The following is a 20,873-nucleotide window of genomic DNA, read 5'->3' on the forward strand; positions in this document are numbered from 1 at the left end:
GTACTTCCTGCAGAATTCCTGCCCAATAATATTAGCGTAGCCAGTGTGGTGCAGTAGATTTGACCTCATTCTCTGAACATTTCATTCATTTTCTGCAGTGGCACACACAGATTTGTCAAGCCATGCTGCTGGTGACCTGGCTACCGCAGCGAGCAGGATGGATTATGGCCTGTAGGGAACATCAGACTTATTGCTTAAATTCGAGTGCATGCCTGAGCTTTTAGTGCCATTTTACAGCCCTCTGACTGTCACACGATCAGCACTTAGTTATGGGATTTGGCTGAAAGCTAATGAAAGTGTATCTCTGCCTTTTCATGTTTACATATTTGGCTTTAGAGTGGATAACGCACTCAGATGTTGGGTTTTTTGGGTTTATCTTGTGTTTACGTAATGTACTATAGAAAGAACTGTGAGAAAAGTCAGCCATGTAAGGTACTAATTAGTGTTATCTGTGAAGGACAGTGTTCATGAACTCTTCCTACACCATAAAAGTAAAAAAGTAAAGATGCTTAAAGAATAACAAGTATTTGCAGAGCCTTAATGTTATGAGGGTGTTTGGCAAGGTGTTATTAACACCTCCAGAGTGTGGACAAGGAAGAAGATCACAGAGCTTCAGGCACTTTTAGGGACAGACCTTACAAATGTTTTTTTTTTTTATGTGAGGGGGCTTATTGGATAGAGACTGTTTGTAGGTTTGTAATTATTCCTGCTGTAACACAGCAACTCTAAATGGTTAACCACCTTTGGTTCCCCAAAGAACATTCTGATAAACAATTTTATTAAGCTCCTCAGAACTTCGACTGGTTCCTGGCTTTTCCCCCACTGATATAAATTAGGAACGACTCAGCTAATGTGCATTGCTTTGCACACAGTCAGCTGTAAGTAGGGATGCACTGAACTGAAACTGAAATAACATATTTTTAAAGGTTTCCATTTTTTTATTTGCCTCAATTTTGCAATTTGTGTCTTGCTTTTCATAGAAAAGGCCATTATACTGATTATCTTCAATTTAAAAACATTTATTGAACACTTTTTTACACATATTTAACATCCCATCAAACACACCAGACACAGGTAAGGCAGATAGTTATTTGATTAACAGACAAATTTTATGGCTAAGTTGGCTCAGCTAATGTTACTAACCTAGCCCTGGTTAATAACATTAGCTTTTATCTTTCAGATGGAAAACAGACAGTTTATGAATATGCAGCTATTAAACTGATATCGTGATAAGTGATGCGGAATGCTTTATTATATTAGATTTATGCAAACGTAGAACATAAAAATAACCCTGACATTTAACATCTCTCTCTCTCTGCTGGCTCCCTCCCACACTCTCTGCCTCTGAGTAGCACCTGCAATGCTGTATGATCCAATAACAACAATGGTGCATAAGAGGTTTAAAAAATAAGCAAGATTACTGAGAATGAGGAACATTTTTATTTTTTAAAGGTTACAGAAACTTCACTCATGTAAAAGTTCTGTACAACTGAAAGTTTTTCTTAGAACTGAACTTGCAAGCCAAGAATCCTTCCGGAACCATTTTTAATAAGTTTAATTGTCCTTTTCCAATTCTGATAAATGTGGTAAAGTGAGTTATTAACTGACTTGTTAGTGCTCTTGAGAATGTGTGCGTGTTTCTTAACACATAAATCCGTTAGAACAGTACTTTGGCAGATGCTCTGCAGAGTACTGGTCAGTGTCCACTAAGCAGGCAGTGAACCCACAGTCATTGACATGTCCATTATCTCAAATAGCTGAGTGAACAGTTCATTGGCTGATAGAAGGTGCGCATTAGAGAGGGTCACTGCATTGACCAGTGGACGCAAACAATGCCTTGTGGTCAGCGGACTGCTGAAATCTGCCTTGGGAAATCCATATGTGAACACGTAAAAGCCTAATAAAAATCTATTAAACAATTCTGTCTGCAAATCTATGATTTATATGGCAGTGCCTCTGTATAGTGAGAAGTCCAGTTATAGCCTGCTTTCTTTTGTTAATAAGATCTGTTACGACAGAGACCTAAAGGGAAACGCTTGGGTGGAACTTTTGAAATAAGTGTTTACTCTCTAGTGCACAGTGAATACGGTTAGCTGTGCTCTATAGACTGGATGAGAAACCTTTACATATGAATGCCTGTGGTCTTCCCCCATCTGACAAAGAGCTAAAACACTTATCCACTCGTATAGATCGTGCAGTTAAAAATAGTGATTTCTTTCCCTTTATTTTTTTTTATTCTTTCCACACAGGTGGTTAATCCCAAATTACATATGAATCTATTTATAGTGGCGAAGTTATGGATTTTAAATAAATTAAAACAGCATGTTTTATGTAATAAACCAGTGTAACATTTATGTAGGAAGTCTTGTTCTGTCTATGTGAAGTAAGGAGATTCAGCCGTGAACATGCCTGTGTTAGCAAAAAACTCCATTTCCTCACCTCCCCATTATAACAACACTAAAAACAGTGTTTTTTTTTTAAATGTTCCATCTTAAAAACGCCCATTTTCTTTGACTAAAAATGTTTTTTTGTGTGTGGATAGGAGCATAATATTGCATTCATTAGTTATTTATGAACTTTGGTTTTTTAAAACTGTATTATACAAATCTATTTTATTTGTCTTTTCTGATCATTTAACAAAAAACATACCACCTTAAATAATACAGTAACTAATTATAGAGCATCGTTTTAAGTTTATTAGTGAAAATCTATCCTAACAATTTTAGTTCTGGATCCCAGTTTGGTCAACAATACCAACAAGCTGCAGCTGAAATCAAACTGTATGTATCACTTGATGTCTTTAGGTTTTGATGTCTCCAGACTGGGAGACTTTGTGACAAATACTGAGCTCTTGCTGGAATTTGAATTTTTGATCACTTCACACTTGATAAGCAGCAGTTAGAGCAGAGCTTATAGACTCTAGAGCTGTGGAATTACACTATATAAAACACAGTTTAGAGTTTAAAGTTTAACTTTTCGTTGTTTCTTGAGCTCAGGTATGAACGTAGATTCTCAGCTCTGTGTTGCAAAACTGCCTTACTGTCTGTTTGTCAAAGCACAGGAGATTATATACTTTACATATCTTTATATTCCCACAGATCTCTGTGGTCGAGAATCTGAGAATCAGGTAAACAAATTGGAGGGAGAAAACATCACAACATCATTAGTAAGAAAGTTTTGGATTCTAGTCAGATAGGAAAATAAGTCAAATCAGGTTACATGGCATCTAACATGGCTCAAACTTATCCAATTCAACATCAGTTTGACATGTTCTAATGTATCCACTTGATAAGGCTGTGTGTTAATCAGTTGAGAGTGGGTTGAGTCTTATTAACTGCATTGGTAATCTCATATATCTGATTAGGTGTTGCTGCTGGGAGGTCACTGATTGGCCCTCACACCCGCAGACCACAGAAGCACGATTTGATTTTCTCACAGTTTGAAAGAGGTATTGTTTGAATGGTCAGGGCCTGAAATTGGATGGCCGGGGCCTTTTGAAAGCAGTGGAGGGGAAAGGATTGGTATTCACCTGCAGGATCTGAATGGGCTTAAGGAGTGGCTAGAGTTGCCATGAGCCTCCCTAATTCTCAGCCTGGAGATCTGATTATTTTGATTTGTGCGTGACAAGACAGCTGCATTCCACAGTGAAATTACTGAGTGTGAGTTTAATAATGTGTGTGTGTGCCTCTGTTCATTTATCCATTTACTCTTAAACACTACCTTCGCATGGGAAAGAACTGTTGGCTTAATTTGCAGAGATTATACCATAGTATGTTCTATTATTTCATTTCCTCTCTCACTTTACTCGTTCCTGCTTCTGATACTGGCTTATCTCACTTTTTTCTCACACTGTCTAAGACTTTGAGTCTCTCTATTCTGCTCCTGTTCATCAGGGAGGTTGATTTGTGCAGGCCTGGGACAATAGATACAGGTCTGAAATGGCTGAAGGCTAATGAGTGAATTCTGCCTTCCACTGTTCTGTATAGCTCAGCTCTGTGTGGAGGGGAACGTCATTTACAATAGCAGGGCTTCAGAGGGTTTTCCTGGCCTTTGATTGCATTTTCTGGCACAGGAGATGCACTGTGCGTTTGAGTGTTAAGTGGGAGCAGGACTCGGACCACCTCCAGAGCGACCTCTGAGAGAAACAGGTGGGACTGGCTTCTTAGAAAGAGAGGAGTCTTTTGAGCTGGTAGAAGAATGAGGAGGTGGTGGACCAACTCAATAAAAGTGCATCTGTCTCTCCTTATTTCCTTGCTGACCTAACCCAATTTAAAATGTCAGCTCTGCATAAGTTAACCGTTGCATTCACACGGGACAAATGTAGCAAAATAAAATCAGTTTGAAGAATTATTCATAGGATGTGTTCAGGAATGTTGACTAGCCTAGATGTGCTATATATACATTTACTTCTTATTCAATAACTGCTACAAATGATTAAGGATTTCTGGAGTGAGTAACTCAAGTTATGTATAGTGAGGTAATGAAGTTATGTGGAGTAAGATACTGAAGTTATGTAGTGTAAGATACTGAAGTTATGTAGAGTAAGATACTGAAGTTATGTAGAGTGAAATACTGAAGTTATATAGAGTAAGATACTGAAGTTATGTAGAGTAAGTTACTGAAGTTATGTAGAGTAAGATACTGAAGTTATGTAGTGTAAGATACTGAAGTTATGTAGAGTAAGATACTGAAGTTATGTAGAGTGAAATACTGAAGTTATATAGAGTAAGATACTGAAGTTATGTAGAGTGAAATACTGAAGTTATGTAGAGTGAAATACTGAAGTTATGTAGAGTGAAATACTGAAGTTATATAGAGTAAGATACTGAAGTTATGTAGTGTAAGATACTGAAGTTATGTAGAGTAAGATACTGAAGTTATGTAGAGTGAAATACTGAAGTTATATAGAGTGAAATACTGAAGTTATATAGAGTGAGGAATTGAAGTTAGGTAGCGTTAGGAACTGAAGTTATGTATAGGGGCGTGCTGAAGTTATGTAACGTTAGGAACTGAAGTTATGTATAGGGGAGTGCTGAAGTTATGTAGAGTGAGGAACTAAAGTTATATATAGTGAGGAACTGAAGTTATGCGAAGTTGTGTGGAGTGAAGGGGAAGTGTAGAACTGAAGTCTGGACCTGTCTGCAAGTCCTTTATAGCTTGAGGGGTTAAGTCTATAAATATGTACTGTGCTTTTTCTACAGAGTGACACAGATAGCACCAGGTGTGCTGCTCTCCGGTACTTTTCTCTCACTTCTCCTCGGTTGCCATGGTCACCTGTGACATGTGCATTCCGTTACGGGATGCAAAGCGGTATAGTCTGGCATCTTGTGTGGATGACTCACGGAGACCTCGACCTGCTAAGCTGTGGGGAAAGACAAAGCAGACACGAGTAGGGGGCCTTGCATAAGCGTTGTATATCAGTTAAAACTAATATGTGTTGCATGGGACAATGAATGCATTTACGAAGGTTTTAAAAGCGATACATCAACAGGAACACTGCCTGGGAGACACTGCAATAGATCACATTAACAGCTCATCTCCGCTGTTTCTTCTGGCATTGTAAATTCACTGAGTTCCACAGGTCGTTACTCATCTCTGCCTTTTGTTTGCTTGTGTGATATGTTGATAGGTGAGAGAAGAGAGTTCTGCAGGGCTGATAATTGCAGCCGACAACAATGGTGCAGCCGCGAGCCGAAAGCACTAGCAGTGCTGAGAGTCAGCACATCCTAAAGCTCAGGGGAGAAAAAAAGCCCATTGATTACGGATTGTGCTCGAATGAGGCAGGCAGTGTGTTGAATGGTGTGCTCTGAAAGGGCTGAGGTCACTGATTTTAGCAGCGATTCACTGTATGACCCCCCTCACACACACACATTAACCACAGCATTAGCATCACAATGCTAATCTGCACAGTGCTAACTTTACTAGCACTTAATAGAAGTTTTTTGTGTTTATTCAGAGTTTGCAGGAAACCTTTTGCAACAGGGATACTGCACATATAATGTGAAACAAGATCCTACTCTTTTCTTCACTAATAGGTAGTATGACTAATCATTTCCATGTGTGTTTTGATTTATTAGATATCTTTGTACAAGGGAAAGCATTTGAGTGCAAGTTTAGTCATCATGTTCATTGAAGCAGAACATGCTGTTGTGTGAAAACCAAAGACTGAAACTAAGCCTTCTTTACTTTGAAGAATTATGTTTTTGTATGCTTCACACTTAAAGTGATCTGACACCTTTCATGGGGCTGTGGGTCCATGCAGTCTGTTTTAGGGGGAAGGACACACATCTGTGGGTGGGCCTAATCTTAACTGTCACTCAGAGAAAAGGATATTGGCTCTAAAATCACTGTTTACACCTAAACTGAAATATTTAATTCTCATTCAAACATTGCAGTAGGAAACAAAATGCAGTATTATCACCGTTTGTCTAATATTTTATAGTTATTGACTGCTTTAGTCATTTAAACAAGCCAAGTTCATCACTTTCTGATCTTTACATCCCTATTTAATGCAGAATATCAACTGTGTCACTGTAATACTTCATGAACTTACACAGCTTGTACCGTCATTATGAATTTTAGTGCTTACAAATGGGTATCAGGAAATAACCAGCAAGTGCAGGCTTTCTTTTTTCACAGCGTATTAAATCCACTGAAATGAATGAATGACTGGCATATTCAGTGTGCTCGTGTCTATGTTACCTTCTGGCGCTCTCCTTTAATGTTAGGCTGTTATAGTCAGTTCTGCTGGAGTCGGAATTTTGTGCACTTTCTCTGTACTCTATAAATCTAAACAGAACTAATTTAATCAATATATATAATCTATAAGCATATTTGACCAAAGGAGGATGGGTCCCCACTTGTGAGTAATGATTCTTTCTCAAGCTTTGCGTGAGTTTTCCTTGCCACTGTCGCCTGTTATATATGTTTTATGTGTTGTCGATCTTTTATTTTATTTCTTTTATCAGAGTTGTGTAAAGCTGACTTGTGACAATGTTAGTAAACAGTTAACCCAAGAATACAATCTAGATGTGAATTTAAGTTAAGATTAAGTGACAGACTGATGATGAACAGCAATCACAAAGACCATCAAAAACGTTACGGAGAAACTGGCTCTCATCAGGACCACCCCAGGAACAGAAGAGCAAGAGTTATCTCTGTTGCAGTTACCAGTCTCTGAATCCACAAATAAACAGCACCCCAGATAAGATGCTTCACAGAGTATTGATTAATTATACTCTATTGATTAATTAAACTCAGCATTAATTACAAGAAAAAAAGTAAAATAAATAATTAAAAACATTGATTTTGAAGGTGTGTCCAAACTTCACTATTAAGTTCACATTTTTAGACTTTTTTTTATTACAGCCTCAGTGTAGAGTGAATTGTTTGCTGACTGGCATTTAGGGAGCAGATGAAAAAAAGACACTACTGTTGCATTTCTGTGGTTTTCTTTTAATAAAAGATCAACACAATGCAGTTCTAACTGAGCCACGGACATTATAATAGTGAAGAGGTCACTGGATAGTGACTGGTTGTCTTGTCATCAATAGCTGTTGTCTAATGCTCAATATCAGCGTTGTATAAACCAGCTTTTTGTTGTCAAATACTATGTGTCCAGATGCTTTCAAGCTAATGAGAGAAAATATATATATAGAGAGAGAGATAGTGGCCCAATGTCTTTGAACTAATCCATAGTGATTTGATCCTACAAGTGTGTATTTGCATATGTGTGAGAGTGTTTGTGTGTGAAATTTTTGAGCTGAGTCCAAATTCTGCACCCATCTCATTGAACTGTTTTAGGTCCATTTATTTACATATGCAAATGATGAACCCCGTGATCTCCATATGAATAGACTTGCATTAACTCACTGCCGCATGGTCCCTCATAGACTCGTGAATGCGTGTGTGAGACAGTGTCACTCATACAGCTATAGCGACTTAGTGAGGACACCGTGGTGCCATTGACTCGCGTGGTAATGTTTTTCTCCGGGAGAGAGTACAGAGAGCCTCTAGGGTCAATTTCAGCGCTCTAGTTTCTCTCTCGAATGCCAGCCTGCCCTTGATCTCATTTTAATGACTTCTAAACTGATTTGGGACCTGTAATCCTGCCTTTGAAGTACTGCTTTAAAGGTCAGGTGGCACAAGATTGGTAGGCAGCATTTTATCTACCAGTGTAGTTCGGTAAATTATGACGTTACGTTGTGTTTCAGTGTAGAGGACATGTTGAAACAGTGTTTTGTTACCGGATAGTTTTAACATACATACTGTTTGCAGTTAGTTTGCTGCTATAGTTTAATACTACAATAACATATAGTAATAAACAGTGTGTATATTAATTAAATATAGTAGCAGTCAAAAGATGGAGACACCTTAAATTTTGTGGTTTTTCATTTTTTTAAATGCTCTGCATTGTAGATTATTACAATGCAATGTGATGCCCAAGCTATTAAAAACATATGGGTTTTTTTAGTAACCAAGAAAGTGTTAAACAAACCATAATATGGTTTATATTCTTCATAGTTGGCAAAAGTTTGCACATCTTAGCCGTGCTGATCTTTAACTACTTTGGCTCTCATCAGGACTAAAGGGTTTACCAAAAAAGGAAGACCAAGAGTTACTTCTGTTGCTCAGAGTTGCCAGCCTCAGAAACTGCAAATTAACAGCACCCCAAATAAGAGCCACCTAAATGATTTATAGTATAAGAAGTAAGACGCATAAGAAGTGTCCAAACTTTTGACTGGTGCTTTACATTTCATCAAACACTCATCAGCCATAACAGCCAAGCCTTGGCCACTCATGCCCATGACAATGGTTTACTGACTTTTTTGTCCACTGCATACTGAGAAACGCCACACAAAACATGCCTGATGGTTCAGAGATGTTCCTGCAATTGTTATATGTCTAAAAATGTTCAATATGGCATCACACTGTTGGTTTTCAATTTATCCAAAGGCCTGATTTATCACGTATTCTGATCCCGTAGGTTCAGAGCAGAGTGTATATAGTTATTTCAGCGTATAAACGTCAGAACTACACCCAGTCCTGAAAGCACTTGCTAGATTGTGGTCTGTGGGAAAGTGGGGTAATGCGAATTTAAAGTCACGCTGCGCGTACGAAGTGCTGCTCCGATGCTGTGATAAGCGATTTGTCTTGCACTTGCGTGCTTTATCGGGTTAGGGATTAGTGTTAGAGCTGTATCACAATCCTGATACAGCAGCGCTGCTTTGTTGTGAATGCTAACAAGGCTGCCTTTAAAACAGTTCCAGCCATTAGCATGTTAGCACACAGGGATCTGAGAGAGAGAGAAGGTGTTGTGGTTTGTTTTGTTTGTGATCGTGAATGGAGGGTGAGAGAGCTCAGAGAATATCAATGGCCCTGAGAACTGAAATAAGCACTGAATGAACTCCAGTACTGTGAGAAAGAATGTTATAAACAACAAATAATTGTTTAATCAATGCAAATGTGCACCAAAATATTTGTTTTTAGAGCTATAATTTGGATTGTATCTAATATCTACCATCATTTATTTAGTTGGTTATTCAATACTGTGTTTAAAATGTTGCAGGACTGTATAAATGGGATATAATTGAGGTACAACACTAAATATATACAGTATGAAGTGCTATATGACTTTGCTATATGGTGTGAGCTTTTATATAATATGATTTTATATGATATAATATCTTGATACTATACCTGATACTAATGTGACATTGAATGCTGAACTTGAGAAGTTACTGCTGCCTCAAATTCAGCAGCCATGTGACACCAAGCAGTGAGCATTGTGGAGTTCATTTGTATGATATGATTGTTTTTTGTGCCGGTGAATAGGGGGCCAGCTTGTTTCAATCCCACATTCCATGAACTACAGGACCCCAATTCATATGTTAACTATGACAGTTATTTGCATACCCCCTCTGCAATTATAAAATCTAATGAGAGGCTTATGGGAAACGTATGCTTGGGCCTCCTTTGGTGGAATGCTTTTGCGCAGCTGCTGTCCTGTGTAAAATTAACGGAAGAGAATATTACACTCATATAATCTCCAAACCACTGTGCTCAAAATCCCTCACTAAATATGATTCACCATGAAGATATTACATAATTTAAAATATACATTTCAAAGGTGATGGGAAAGATATGTAATGATATCTTCATGAAAGTCAGATTTTAAAGCAGGTAGTACTTTTAAAAGCTTTTGTTGGAGTTTTTCATTGTATCAGGATTCTTTGAGGAGTCTTATCTAAAGGGGGGTTGTAGAATCAGAGGTTTGACGGCTTCCATTCCACAACTTTTAAGTAGGCTAATTATTTCAAGTAGGAAATTGAAAGAGTTAATTAGTCATTAATTCTTATTTTACTGTGAATGTGAAATAATGTACTTTGCAGATTTTTAGAAATTTGTACCATATAAACTCCAGTTTTGCAGACTTCGTCCCCATTGGTATAAATAGGGTGCAAAAGTTTTGGCACGCTTCAAGTGACATACAAAGTGTCTTGTCACAGTGATACAAATTAACCATCAACATTAGTTATCACACCAACTATTTGTCAACACCTGAGCAACTTTCTGAGACACCTTAGCAACCATTTTGGACACAATAGCAAATGCATATCAACCTCTTAGCAACAACCAAGCAACCACTAAGCAAAACCAACGCGATCAACACTATAGCAACTACCTATGATATTGCAACCACTTTGCAACAACATTGCAACCACTTAGAAACAACAAGCAACCATCTAGCAACACCATAGCAACCATCAAGTTTCCTTCAGTAAATTAACATTATTGCTTTCAATATAATGTGCTGCTAAAATTTGATTTGGTCAAATACTGTATGATTAATTTTTACTTAGTGTTTTATTGTTTATTTTCCCAAACTTATATTTATTTATTCTAATAAACAACAGAATCTCACAGTTCAACGCATGTTGATGAACAGCTAAGTAGTTGCTTTAAAGTGAACTGTTTTTCTTTACATCAGAAATACCTGATAGTTATGATATACAACAAGTCCCTATGTACTGTATCAGTGTAAAAATTAACACTGAAATATATTAATGTTGATTAATTAAAACATTTATACAATTTCTATAAGCGAACCTTCATTTAAACTCAGAGAACATTGAGGGTGAAACTTACTCAGTTGAGTGAAAATAACTCGACTTTATGTTTTAGACAACAAATAAGATTATAAAATGATACTGTTAATAAATAAGATTATTTTGACCTTTCGGTGTAAAAGTGTTTTGATTTAATGAGCGCTATAAAGTCAGTGAGAATAATTTGTTAACAGCACTAATATATTGACTCCCTAAATCGTATGAATAAAACATGAATATATTTTCATATAATGTTGAAAAATTGATGACTGATGACTACGCTGTTATGTTGACCTGACACCCCCTCCCTGCCCGCAGTATCCTGTAGTAAATTAACATGCAACAGAGATGATTGTGCATTTTAATGAGTCTGTTTAGCATTAACCACTCCTGATAGTGGAGCTTGCTTGTGTCTTGTGTCTTGTCATGTCATCTCATCTTTCTGCTGCTAATCCTGATGTGTGTCTCTGGTGTGCTATACCTCAGATCACTTAAGATGCAGAGAGTGTGTGTTATGTTAAAACAAGACTTTAGTTTCGCTTTAGGGAGAACACACATCCTGTGCTTTGTATTTTTTGATGAGCTTAAATAACTTTAAAAGTGTAACCACAGTGAGCCTGAGGCGTTTGGATGCTGATGCGAGAGTGTTCTTCACCGGAGCTTTTCCTCAAGGCATCATCACATCACAGGCAGACAGGTTCATAAATCCAGCAGACAAGCAAACAATGCCAATCCATACTCATAATCAATGCAGCAGCCTAACAAGGTCAGAGTACTCAGACAGGACTGACGGGGGAACACTCTGGAAATCCAAGCTTAGTTTCGCATTGCACAGAAAGACGTGTTAGTGGATGATTTATACTTTTTATTAAAAAAAAATAAAGGTGATAGAAATGGTACTTTGAGGGATGCTACATCTAATGATGTATTATACCCCTACACATTACCATCTGGTTGGCCTGTAATGTTTATATTCACCTGTAATGTTCATACATACCTGTGAAGTTCCAAAAGAGTACCAGTTGGCTAGCTCTTGGCAAATGGAAACTCTTAATTATGTGTTATACATAAACATTATTAAAACATGAACGATTTTTATAGTTTAAAAAAGAGGAGAACATTCTAGAAGAGTATCCCAACAGTCTCATACATGTAGGACACTCCTATGTAAGATTTGTGTTTGGTGTTCAATGTGTTTTGGTCGAGTGGACGAGCAGTTTCTTACATCACACACATGTTTTACAATGGATAATGATGTTTTCAACACAAAGCAGGTGGTAACTAATGGTCTACCAGAGCAAGATGAGCCCTAAAAAGTGACCAGAAGAACCAGGCTTTAAAAGTGCTGGCATAGTCTGCTGATACTGTTGGTAATAATTCAGCTGTTTCAGTTCACAGTCAACGAGATGAAACATGTATGATTACTCTTTGCAAATAATCTCAGAAAGTAATCAGATTCCTCTCTCCTTCTCTGACCCCTCGACTTACTTGACAGGTCTGATAAAATTGATTTACCTGCAGTATTGTGAGCTCGACAGAGACCTTTCACCTGTATTATATGTGCTGGAATTAGATGTCCAGTCCAGGCCTGCTCTTCAGTCAGCATATGAACACATCCCTCTAATGAATTATTGGATTTGGCCTTGAATGTAAATTTGCTCCTCTTTCTCTACTCTTTAACAATTTATATACAGCTATTTTGAGGCTAGTTCTCTAAGCTAAAGAAAATATGTTTAAGACTTTGGTGGAGTGAAGAATAGTAATGAAATGTTTTTTTTTTAGGTTTTATTTTGTCCCATTCTAACAGTAAACACGTCTTAATGTGTGCAACAGTATGAGGTTGACGTCATATTTTTAAAAATATTTCCACATATTCTCTACTAGTCCAGTAGCCTTGTCTTGTTAAAAAATGCATAGACGTCTCTGGAAAAAAAATCATCTTAAAGGAAGCGTATGTTGCTCTAAGATCTCAATGCACTATTCATCATTAAACTGTCATTAAAGTGCCTGCTTGTCAGGAAACAGGACATTATATGTTTAAATTCCACATTCAACCCCTTAAATGATCATGATTCTGACATTAGGAAGCCCCACCTTTATATATATGCTCGCAGATGGGAATAAACAGTAAACGAACCAGAGGGAGGGACAGACAAATATATTGCAAAATAAAGCAATTTACACATTAGGCTCTGTCTTACACCCTGCAAAACTTCGATGCTCATTGCTATCGCACACCCCAAAAACAGACTATTATCATGCCTTGCACCTGTTACATTTAACTAGCGACAGAGCTTACAAATATATCTATGCTGCTGGGCGTGGTTGTCTGGAAGTGAGGGATGTTCAGGTAAATTCTGGTGTATTGCTATCTTAGCAGCGGAAAACACAGGTGCACAGCAAAGCATAGACCCAAGTTATAAATCAACAATAATAAGAACACAAAATAATATAGCATCGCAGTTAACACTGCAAATATTCTTCTTCGCACCTTCACAGTGTGAACACGCAGGTCAGTTTACTCTACGAAAAAGTGCAGAAGTGCTGCACTGTTAAAATTGCAATACACCGAAGAGTGCAGAGCTGATTGATTTATTACATGCCTTTTGTGTATTTAGGGCCCACTTAGGGCCCATTTGCTTTTGTTTTTTAAAATCTATTTATTGTTGAAGTTTACAAATCCAACACCAATTCTTATTTTTTTCTTTATTATTCAGATCTCAAGCACTGAACTCCACCCCATTCTCTTGTACTCTTGCAAGATAAGACAGACAGCAAAACTAATAAGGATGAGTGGTGCCTGTTTTTTTTTTTTTTTTTTTTTTTTAACTAGAGTCAAACTGCACACGAAAGCTGTGTGTTTGAGCATGCCTGAATGTGATTCACTGCCTGAGGCAAACGACACTTGCATCCCGGGAGAGCATCCCCCTCCCAGCCACAGCCCGGTTAGCTTTCAGGGTTAGAGCTAAATTAGCCAGCACCATCAAATACATGATCTCCCCGAGGACTCTGCCAACCAAAACCCACCACTGCAAATTTATGATGCCCTGCAGTGATAAGCGAGCAGGAGATGAGCAGGCCTGTTGTCCTAGCAGGCCTTGCATAGATATTAAGAGCAGGCATCATTTGCTATTATACCACGGGAAACAAAAGAATCACATAGCATGTAAGGGCAGATGAAATCTGGCTGGGCTTCTGCAGTTTGTAGTAATGGTTTGTTTTTCTCAGTATGGGGTTTGTTAGAAATCTGATGCTTCTGGTATGTTAATAGTGTTAGTAGTAAGACATATGGCGCTCTAGTCAGTCTGTGAAATTGGGATAAAACAACAGCCAATAAAACTGTGTTTGTATAAAAGCGCATCTGCTCGAATCTCCTTTGCTTGGGTAAAGTCATGTTGTTTTATGCAGATGTCTTCATATTAGCACAACGCAAATTGAATTAGCACTCTATTGTTTTGGCTTGGTGGCTGGGGTGATAGCGTTGATACCGTTTTCGTGGAAGGGCCTGTTCTGTGGCAGCTTAATTGCCTTCTGAAATAATGTTAAGATTGCATTCTGTGCCTCTGTGCTTTGCTGAGTAATGAACGTGTCACTGGAAATTTGTAAGTTGATGAATTGTGGGAACAAACTCAGCTGAAGGAGATCGGCGAGGCTGTCAGAGTCGAGCAGGCGCATCCCACTCTCGCTGCAAATGCCTGCACTCACTTCGGTTAGGCCTAAAGCGAATGATCGTCTTATCAATGTTACGATCGCGGGCAGCAATATGACTGCAATTATCATATAAATGAAGCTAATCTGATATCATAATGAACCGTGCCGCCGCACACAGGCTGTTAGCCCTTCGTTTCTGGGATATGCTAATCATTTAACAGAGTATATGGAAAAGCAGCGCTGAGTAATAACTGTTTTTTATATAATGAATGCACTTGCATGTGATTACAGGGAATTGGAGCAATATAATGCATTCGAATAAAAGTACACAGAACCGTTCCTGCGCCAGACCATTAACCGCAACTCCAAGAGGCAACTGGAAGGAGGAACTGGAAGGAGCACTTAGTGTCAAGATAAAAGTAAAAGAAATAACCCAGGCCTGCTGAAGAGCACTGACTGGAACAGTAGCTAATGCCAAAGAGCCTTGAGTGCGGTAAACTTATTTCCTCCACTATGTCTCTAAACCCGAACCACACACACAATACACACATACACATATACACACATACACACAAATGCATAAAACACTCCTCCTCTCCTCTCCTCTCTTCGCCCCACACCCCCTCTCTCTCTCTTCTCATTTTGTACAAATTGAATCCTCCAGACATTCAGAAGTGGCAGTGTCAGGTCAGCAATCCTCATGTGAAGGTTCATCTTGCCTTTGGTTGGTTAACGGCATAATGGAGCGTTCACGCTGCCCGGCAACAATAAAGCCTCTTTAGCAGCAGATATTTGATTGGCAGCTGCATTCTAAGTTCCATTTGACTTTGAAGAGCGAATAAGTGTTTCCAGGGGGGAAACGGCCTTCTGAATCCATGGTAACCAGACACAAGGTATTCCAGGCTTTAATGTAACAACTCTGACGTACATGGTGAGACTTTATACAGTGCATGGTAAGCTTATACTGCTAGGTTTGTTGAAAGTAAAGTGCTGTAGATTTACAATGTTTTTACAGCTGTTCACTGTAAGTAGAGGTTTGTTCATTCAACCAAAAAAGAAAGTGCGGCAACAAGCAATTTAACTGGGTTTTAAGGTGAATATTTTAAAGCAAGTAAGGATTCATACAGAGTTTTTAGTTGAGTTGAATGAACCCAAATTTCAATTGATTGTTGCCAGATAATTATTTTTGGTTGAACGGATGAAACTCTTTTTTACAGTGTTCTCAAAAGAATAGATTATGAAATTTAAAATGTCCTTTCTTTAGGTCTTATTTATTTTATGAAAAAAAAATCAATGCACAACTACATTTCCATTATCTAGATAGATAGACAAACCCATAATTGGAAATTTGTCTTGCATAAAAATGAGCTCCATTAGAACACAGTTTAGTTGCCACTACTGTGCTGATCACAATGGAAATAAATATTTACAGATATTTGGCTCAATTTGCTCAGATTAGATTTTTTTTGTGGCTGTGTGAACGTGCCAAATTAGATTTTTTCAAATCAGATCTGAGCCACTTTCCTATGTGGTCCTAAACAGATATATATTCGATCCATGAACATATGACACGAATGTGAACAGTCAAATTGGAATTTATGCGTCTTTTTGCTTTTACACATGCGCTACGTGCTTCTCTCTCGAATTGGTGCAGCTGTAGCTGTAAAAACAGCAAAAGCAAACTGCCTGGCCTTTTTTTGCCTCCTCAACCTGAGCATGAACTTCAGACCAGCTGTTTACTCTCCACTCCAGCAAAAGATGCTCCACATGTGAGCTGCTAATGCATCCTTCTCCCTTTATAAAGCTACGAGTCGTCTATCAAATATGAGTTTTTTTTGTTGGTGGTGAAGAAGGCGATGTTTATACACGTATCAGTGTGCTCATGTGAGTTGTTTCACGGACAGATTCGTTTGTCAGTGTGAACCGTCAAAAAAGCCAAATTTGATCTGAGCAAAAAAAAATTTAGCCAAAGTCACTTGTTAAACTCTAAATGTTCTGTAGCACTTACATCATGACTTCATATTCATACAGGCTCATATGAGCTGGTCACTTTATACCTTAATGCTGCAATTTGTCGTATTTCTGCAACATTTCTGCTCAGTTCAGAGGCAGTAAATTGAGTCTCCAGTGTAATCCAGTTGAGCGGGGGAGTAAAATAACCTGCGTTTCTGTGCGTCGGCAGAGATGAATGGAAGACAGTGAGTTAATAAGGCTTCTGTGTCATGGACTAAGAAAATAATGTGTATTTCATAGTGTGTTTTAAGCTCATGTTCAGTGGTAATGTGAGACTGATTGGTGTAATATATTTAGTGAGATGTGGCATGAATTCCTGTAGAATGATCCTCATGTTTTGTTAGTCACTCTGAGTCTAACGGTATTTGACTCATGTGGAACGATCGATAGTGCTGGATTGTTATGGTTGCAGTAATTGTCATGGTTAAATGAACTATTGGAGTGTGTACCGGTGAGGTATGGAGAACATTATGAATCATTAGTCCTCTGTCTCCTTTCTAAATGACTTTCTAAAATAAGATCCTGCTTCTCTCATATACTTTCTTATTGCTTTTACTTTTTTAATGACAGTGATATTAAAGTATGCTTTGTGCTGTATTGGATTTTTCTGCACTTAGGTTTATGTTGTCATTGTTTTTTTTTCATCTCGTTAGATGTTAGTATTTCTGTAGCTGTTTTTCAAATCTAAGTTCTGTAATATTCAGTTTTTTTGCTGAGTGAAATTATCTTAAATTAATATTACAATCAATTAAACATTTTAACTTGATAATTCTAAATAAATGTTGCTTCCTTGTTGCAGACTGTATAGAGCAAAGTCACATGACTACACACATTGCATTATGTTCTTAAAACGACACTAAACAAACACACACAGTGGAGAAAGTACAGCTCTGTAAAAAATTAAGAGCCCACTTCAGTTTCCGAATCAGTTTTTCTGATTTTGCTATTTATAGGTAGATGTTTGAGTAAAATAATAATTGTTGTTATTTTTCTATAAAACTACAGACAACATTTCTCACAAATTACAAATAAAAATATAGTCATTTAGAGCATTTATTTGCAGAAAATGAGAAATGGCTGAAATAACAAAAAGATGCAGAGCTTTCAGATCTCAAATAATGCAAAGAAAACAAGTTCATATTATAATGTTTTAGGGGTTCAGAAATCAATATTTGCTGGAATAACTGGTTTTTATTCACAGTTTTCATGCATCTTGGCATGTTCTCCTCCACCAGTCTTACACACTGCTTTTGGATAACTTTATGGCACTCCTGGTGCAACAATTCAAGCAGTTCAGCTTGGTTTGATGGCTTGTGATCATCCAGCTTCTTCTTGATTATATTCTAGAAGTTTTCAATTTGGTAAAATCAAAGAAACTCATCATATTTAAGTGGTCTCTCTTTTTGCAAACCTGTATTTAAATTAGAATTTATAATAACATGTACTGTATATGATATGGACAAGATTAGTTCAATTTTTAGTTTAATACAGTTTTCTTCCGCCTTCCAAAAACACACTTTGTGGGTGAACTGACAATGCACTATTGCCTCCATTGTCAATATGTGAGTAAATAAGTGTGTGTTGTACAATGTAATTGACTAGTGGCTTGTCCAGAGTGTATTAATGGACTAGGGTAGAGTGAGGTAGAGCGAGGTAGAGGTCCACAGTGAGTTCCCACACCAAACTACTGTACTTCTTTTTCTAGGAAAATGAGTGCAGCATTGTCAAGTGCTGAAAAACCTATAAAAAGCGTAAATTACTTTTAATTCATTATTTTTTGTTGTGATTCACATCAATATTACAAGATATTTAATAGTGTTATCACACATAAGATTTTTTGGTCCATATTGTACGCCTACTAAAGGTTACTCTACACTTACTGCACCTTGTAGCTGGAGGTTCCTCTTTTACCTCCAACAGCAGTTTGTACTCTTGTTGAAATTAAAATACAGTCACGTAACATATGCATCCAAGTTGGCTCTTGCCTTACTTCGCCTTACATTTCAATAAATCAGTCTGGATAAAAGCTTCTGGCAAATGAATAAATGTAAATCAGAATGCAAATGTAAAGCTGCTATTTGCATCACTCTCCGAGCTATTTACGTAACAGTGAATGGATGAGAGGTGTTATCGTGCTGTAGGGTTCCTGCTGCTGTCAATCTGCTTGTCCTTTTCACTGTGCTGCATTTCGATGCGCTCCATTCTTTGACTCTTCTCCCTCTATCCCCAGTCTCTCCCTCCTCCCCTTTCCTGCTCCACATCTCTCCTTTTTCTGTTCTTTTCTGTCCCCAATCCTGACTCCCTATCCACTGTTGCAGTTGTTGACATTCTCTCTCGCCCTCTTTCTCTCTCTCTCTCTCTCTCTCTCTCTCTCTCTGTTCTCTCTGTTCTTTCTCTCTCTCTTTGCAGTGGTGGATGTTCTTGGGTAAGCTGCTCTGCTGTCCTGATTGAGGAGAGAGGCGGGACTAAGCTCTGTCTAAAGGAGGCCTATTGGTCACTTGCGCTGATGATGGACAGGTTGAGAGATTGCTGGACGCTGCTGCTGCTGTTGCTTTCCTTGGGTAATGTGGTCACGGCACTGGAGGTCCCTCTTGACCGTGAGTACCAAAACAAACACACACTCACACTCACACATACACACACATATATATATATACACACACTCTGAGCAGCGCCCTACATAGCTCTCCTTCACACACACACACACACACACACAGCAGCTCTGAAAGCAGGCTCAGATATTTCTGTCATCCAGCATCTCCTGATACTAAAGATCAGTAGAGTGCAGAGGCCTCTGTTCACAGTGTGCTCAGTTTGCAGAGCTGGGTGAGTATATATTTACTGAACGCTGCTATACCCAGACTGATACATTAGTAAACGATGATGATTACACACACTGAGAGACAGAGAGAAAAAGAGTGAGATGGGTGAGAAATAGAGGGGGTAGAGATAGAGAGAAAGAGATACAGAGTTAAAGAAAGTGAGAGAGAGAGAAATATGGGAAGGGAGGGTACGAGGGATAGAGAGAAAGAGAGCTAGAGATAAAGAGAAAAAGAGAGAGAGAGAATATTATCAGTGACAAGACAAGGTCAGAATTCACAGCAGCTTCCCGGCTCTTTAAAGTGTGATTCCCCTGCATTATGGCCTTGATTCATGGAGTATTACGCTACTGAAGGATGAGTTGTGTAGGGGCTGAACATTAGTTCTGCTGACTCCACTGACAGCTCTGTGCTGTAACTCTACCTTCAGCTATCCATGTCCTTGTGATCCATAAAGAGCCTCTAGAGAAGACTACATGGGTATGGGACTAAAGCTGCCTTTTATTTACTTCAGAAGTCAGATGTCAGAGCTTGAAATATGGTCACACATGAGTTGACTGCGTTCCTGATAAAAATGTAGATCATTTTACATAACTCCAAAACATTTCCAAACTAAAAGTTAGCTTAGGACTTTAGAGATTGACACAACTAGTTGTACAATTTTTTACTGGTTTAAGATGTTTAAGAACTTTAGTTCTGAATTCAGAATGTGTTTGCATAGCATTAAACACAGCTGTTTATTAATATGACTGGTTCTGATGCATGGTGATTAAGAAGTGTCTGAATTCATTTGTCTTTCTAGTGCTAATTAGGCCCAATCACATTTTACCTCTTGGCCCTACCACTTAGCCCTACCCCTCTGTTTTGTGTGTGCACCTAGAGGGAACATGTCCCAATTCTTGTTAGGCTCGAAGGGTAGGCACTCTTAAAACAAAAAGAAAGAAAAATGTTTTCCTTGTTAAAAATGACAATAACCACTATATTACCATAATATCGTTTCATGGGTAGTGGCATTGTTTTCTTTAAAATGTTCTAGTAGTTTGTCTCAGTAGCTAGCTAACTTTCCTGTTCCATCAGCATTTATGGTGGAACAGACAAATAAAATAAAAACTAATTTCAGCTTCACATCACATAAAAATTAAGGAAGGGACAATTATAATGAATTGCTGCAACACCTGCCCTCTTTCTTTAGACATACAATGCCATGTTAACCAGCAGCTAGGTTGCTGAACTTTAGCTGAACTCCACTGCTTTCAGATCGGCCCAGCAGGGTGACCTGATG

General features: G+C 38.1%; 1 protein-coding gene across 25 annotated transcripts in view; it reads left to right on the forward strand.

Moving 5' to 3' along the window:
• Positions 1-20,873, forward strand: part of LOC103024007 (neuronal cell adhesion molecule) — a 124,375-nt gene that overhangs the window by 64,138 nt on the left and 39,364 nt on the right. For 23 of the 25 annotated variants that reach the window (XM_049474503.1, XM_049474508.1, XM_049474507.1 and 20 more), the window contains one exon: positions 19,182-19,369. In XM_049474503.1, coding sequence (XP_049330460.1) covers positions 19,279-19,369 — 91 coding nt within the window. In that variant the 5' untranslated portion in view covers positions 19,182-19,278. Of the gene's footprint in view, positions 1-15,050; positions 15,253-19,181; positions 19,370-20,873 lie in introns of all 25 variants that reach the window. The other 2 variants (XM_049474505.1, XM_049474506.1) reach the window with 1 other exon arrangement.

This window comes from Astyanax mexicanus, chromosome 2 (genome assembly GCF_023375975.1).
Source record: "Astyanax mexicanus isolate ESR-SI-001 chromosome 2, AstMex3_surface, whole genome shotgun sequence".
NCBI classification, from domain to species: Eukaryota; Metazoa; Chordata; class Actinopteri; order Characiformes; family Acestrorhamphidae; genus Astyanax; species Astyanax mexicanus.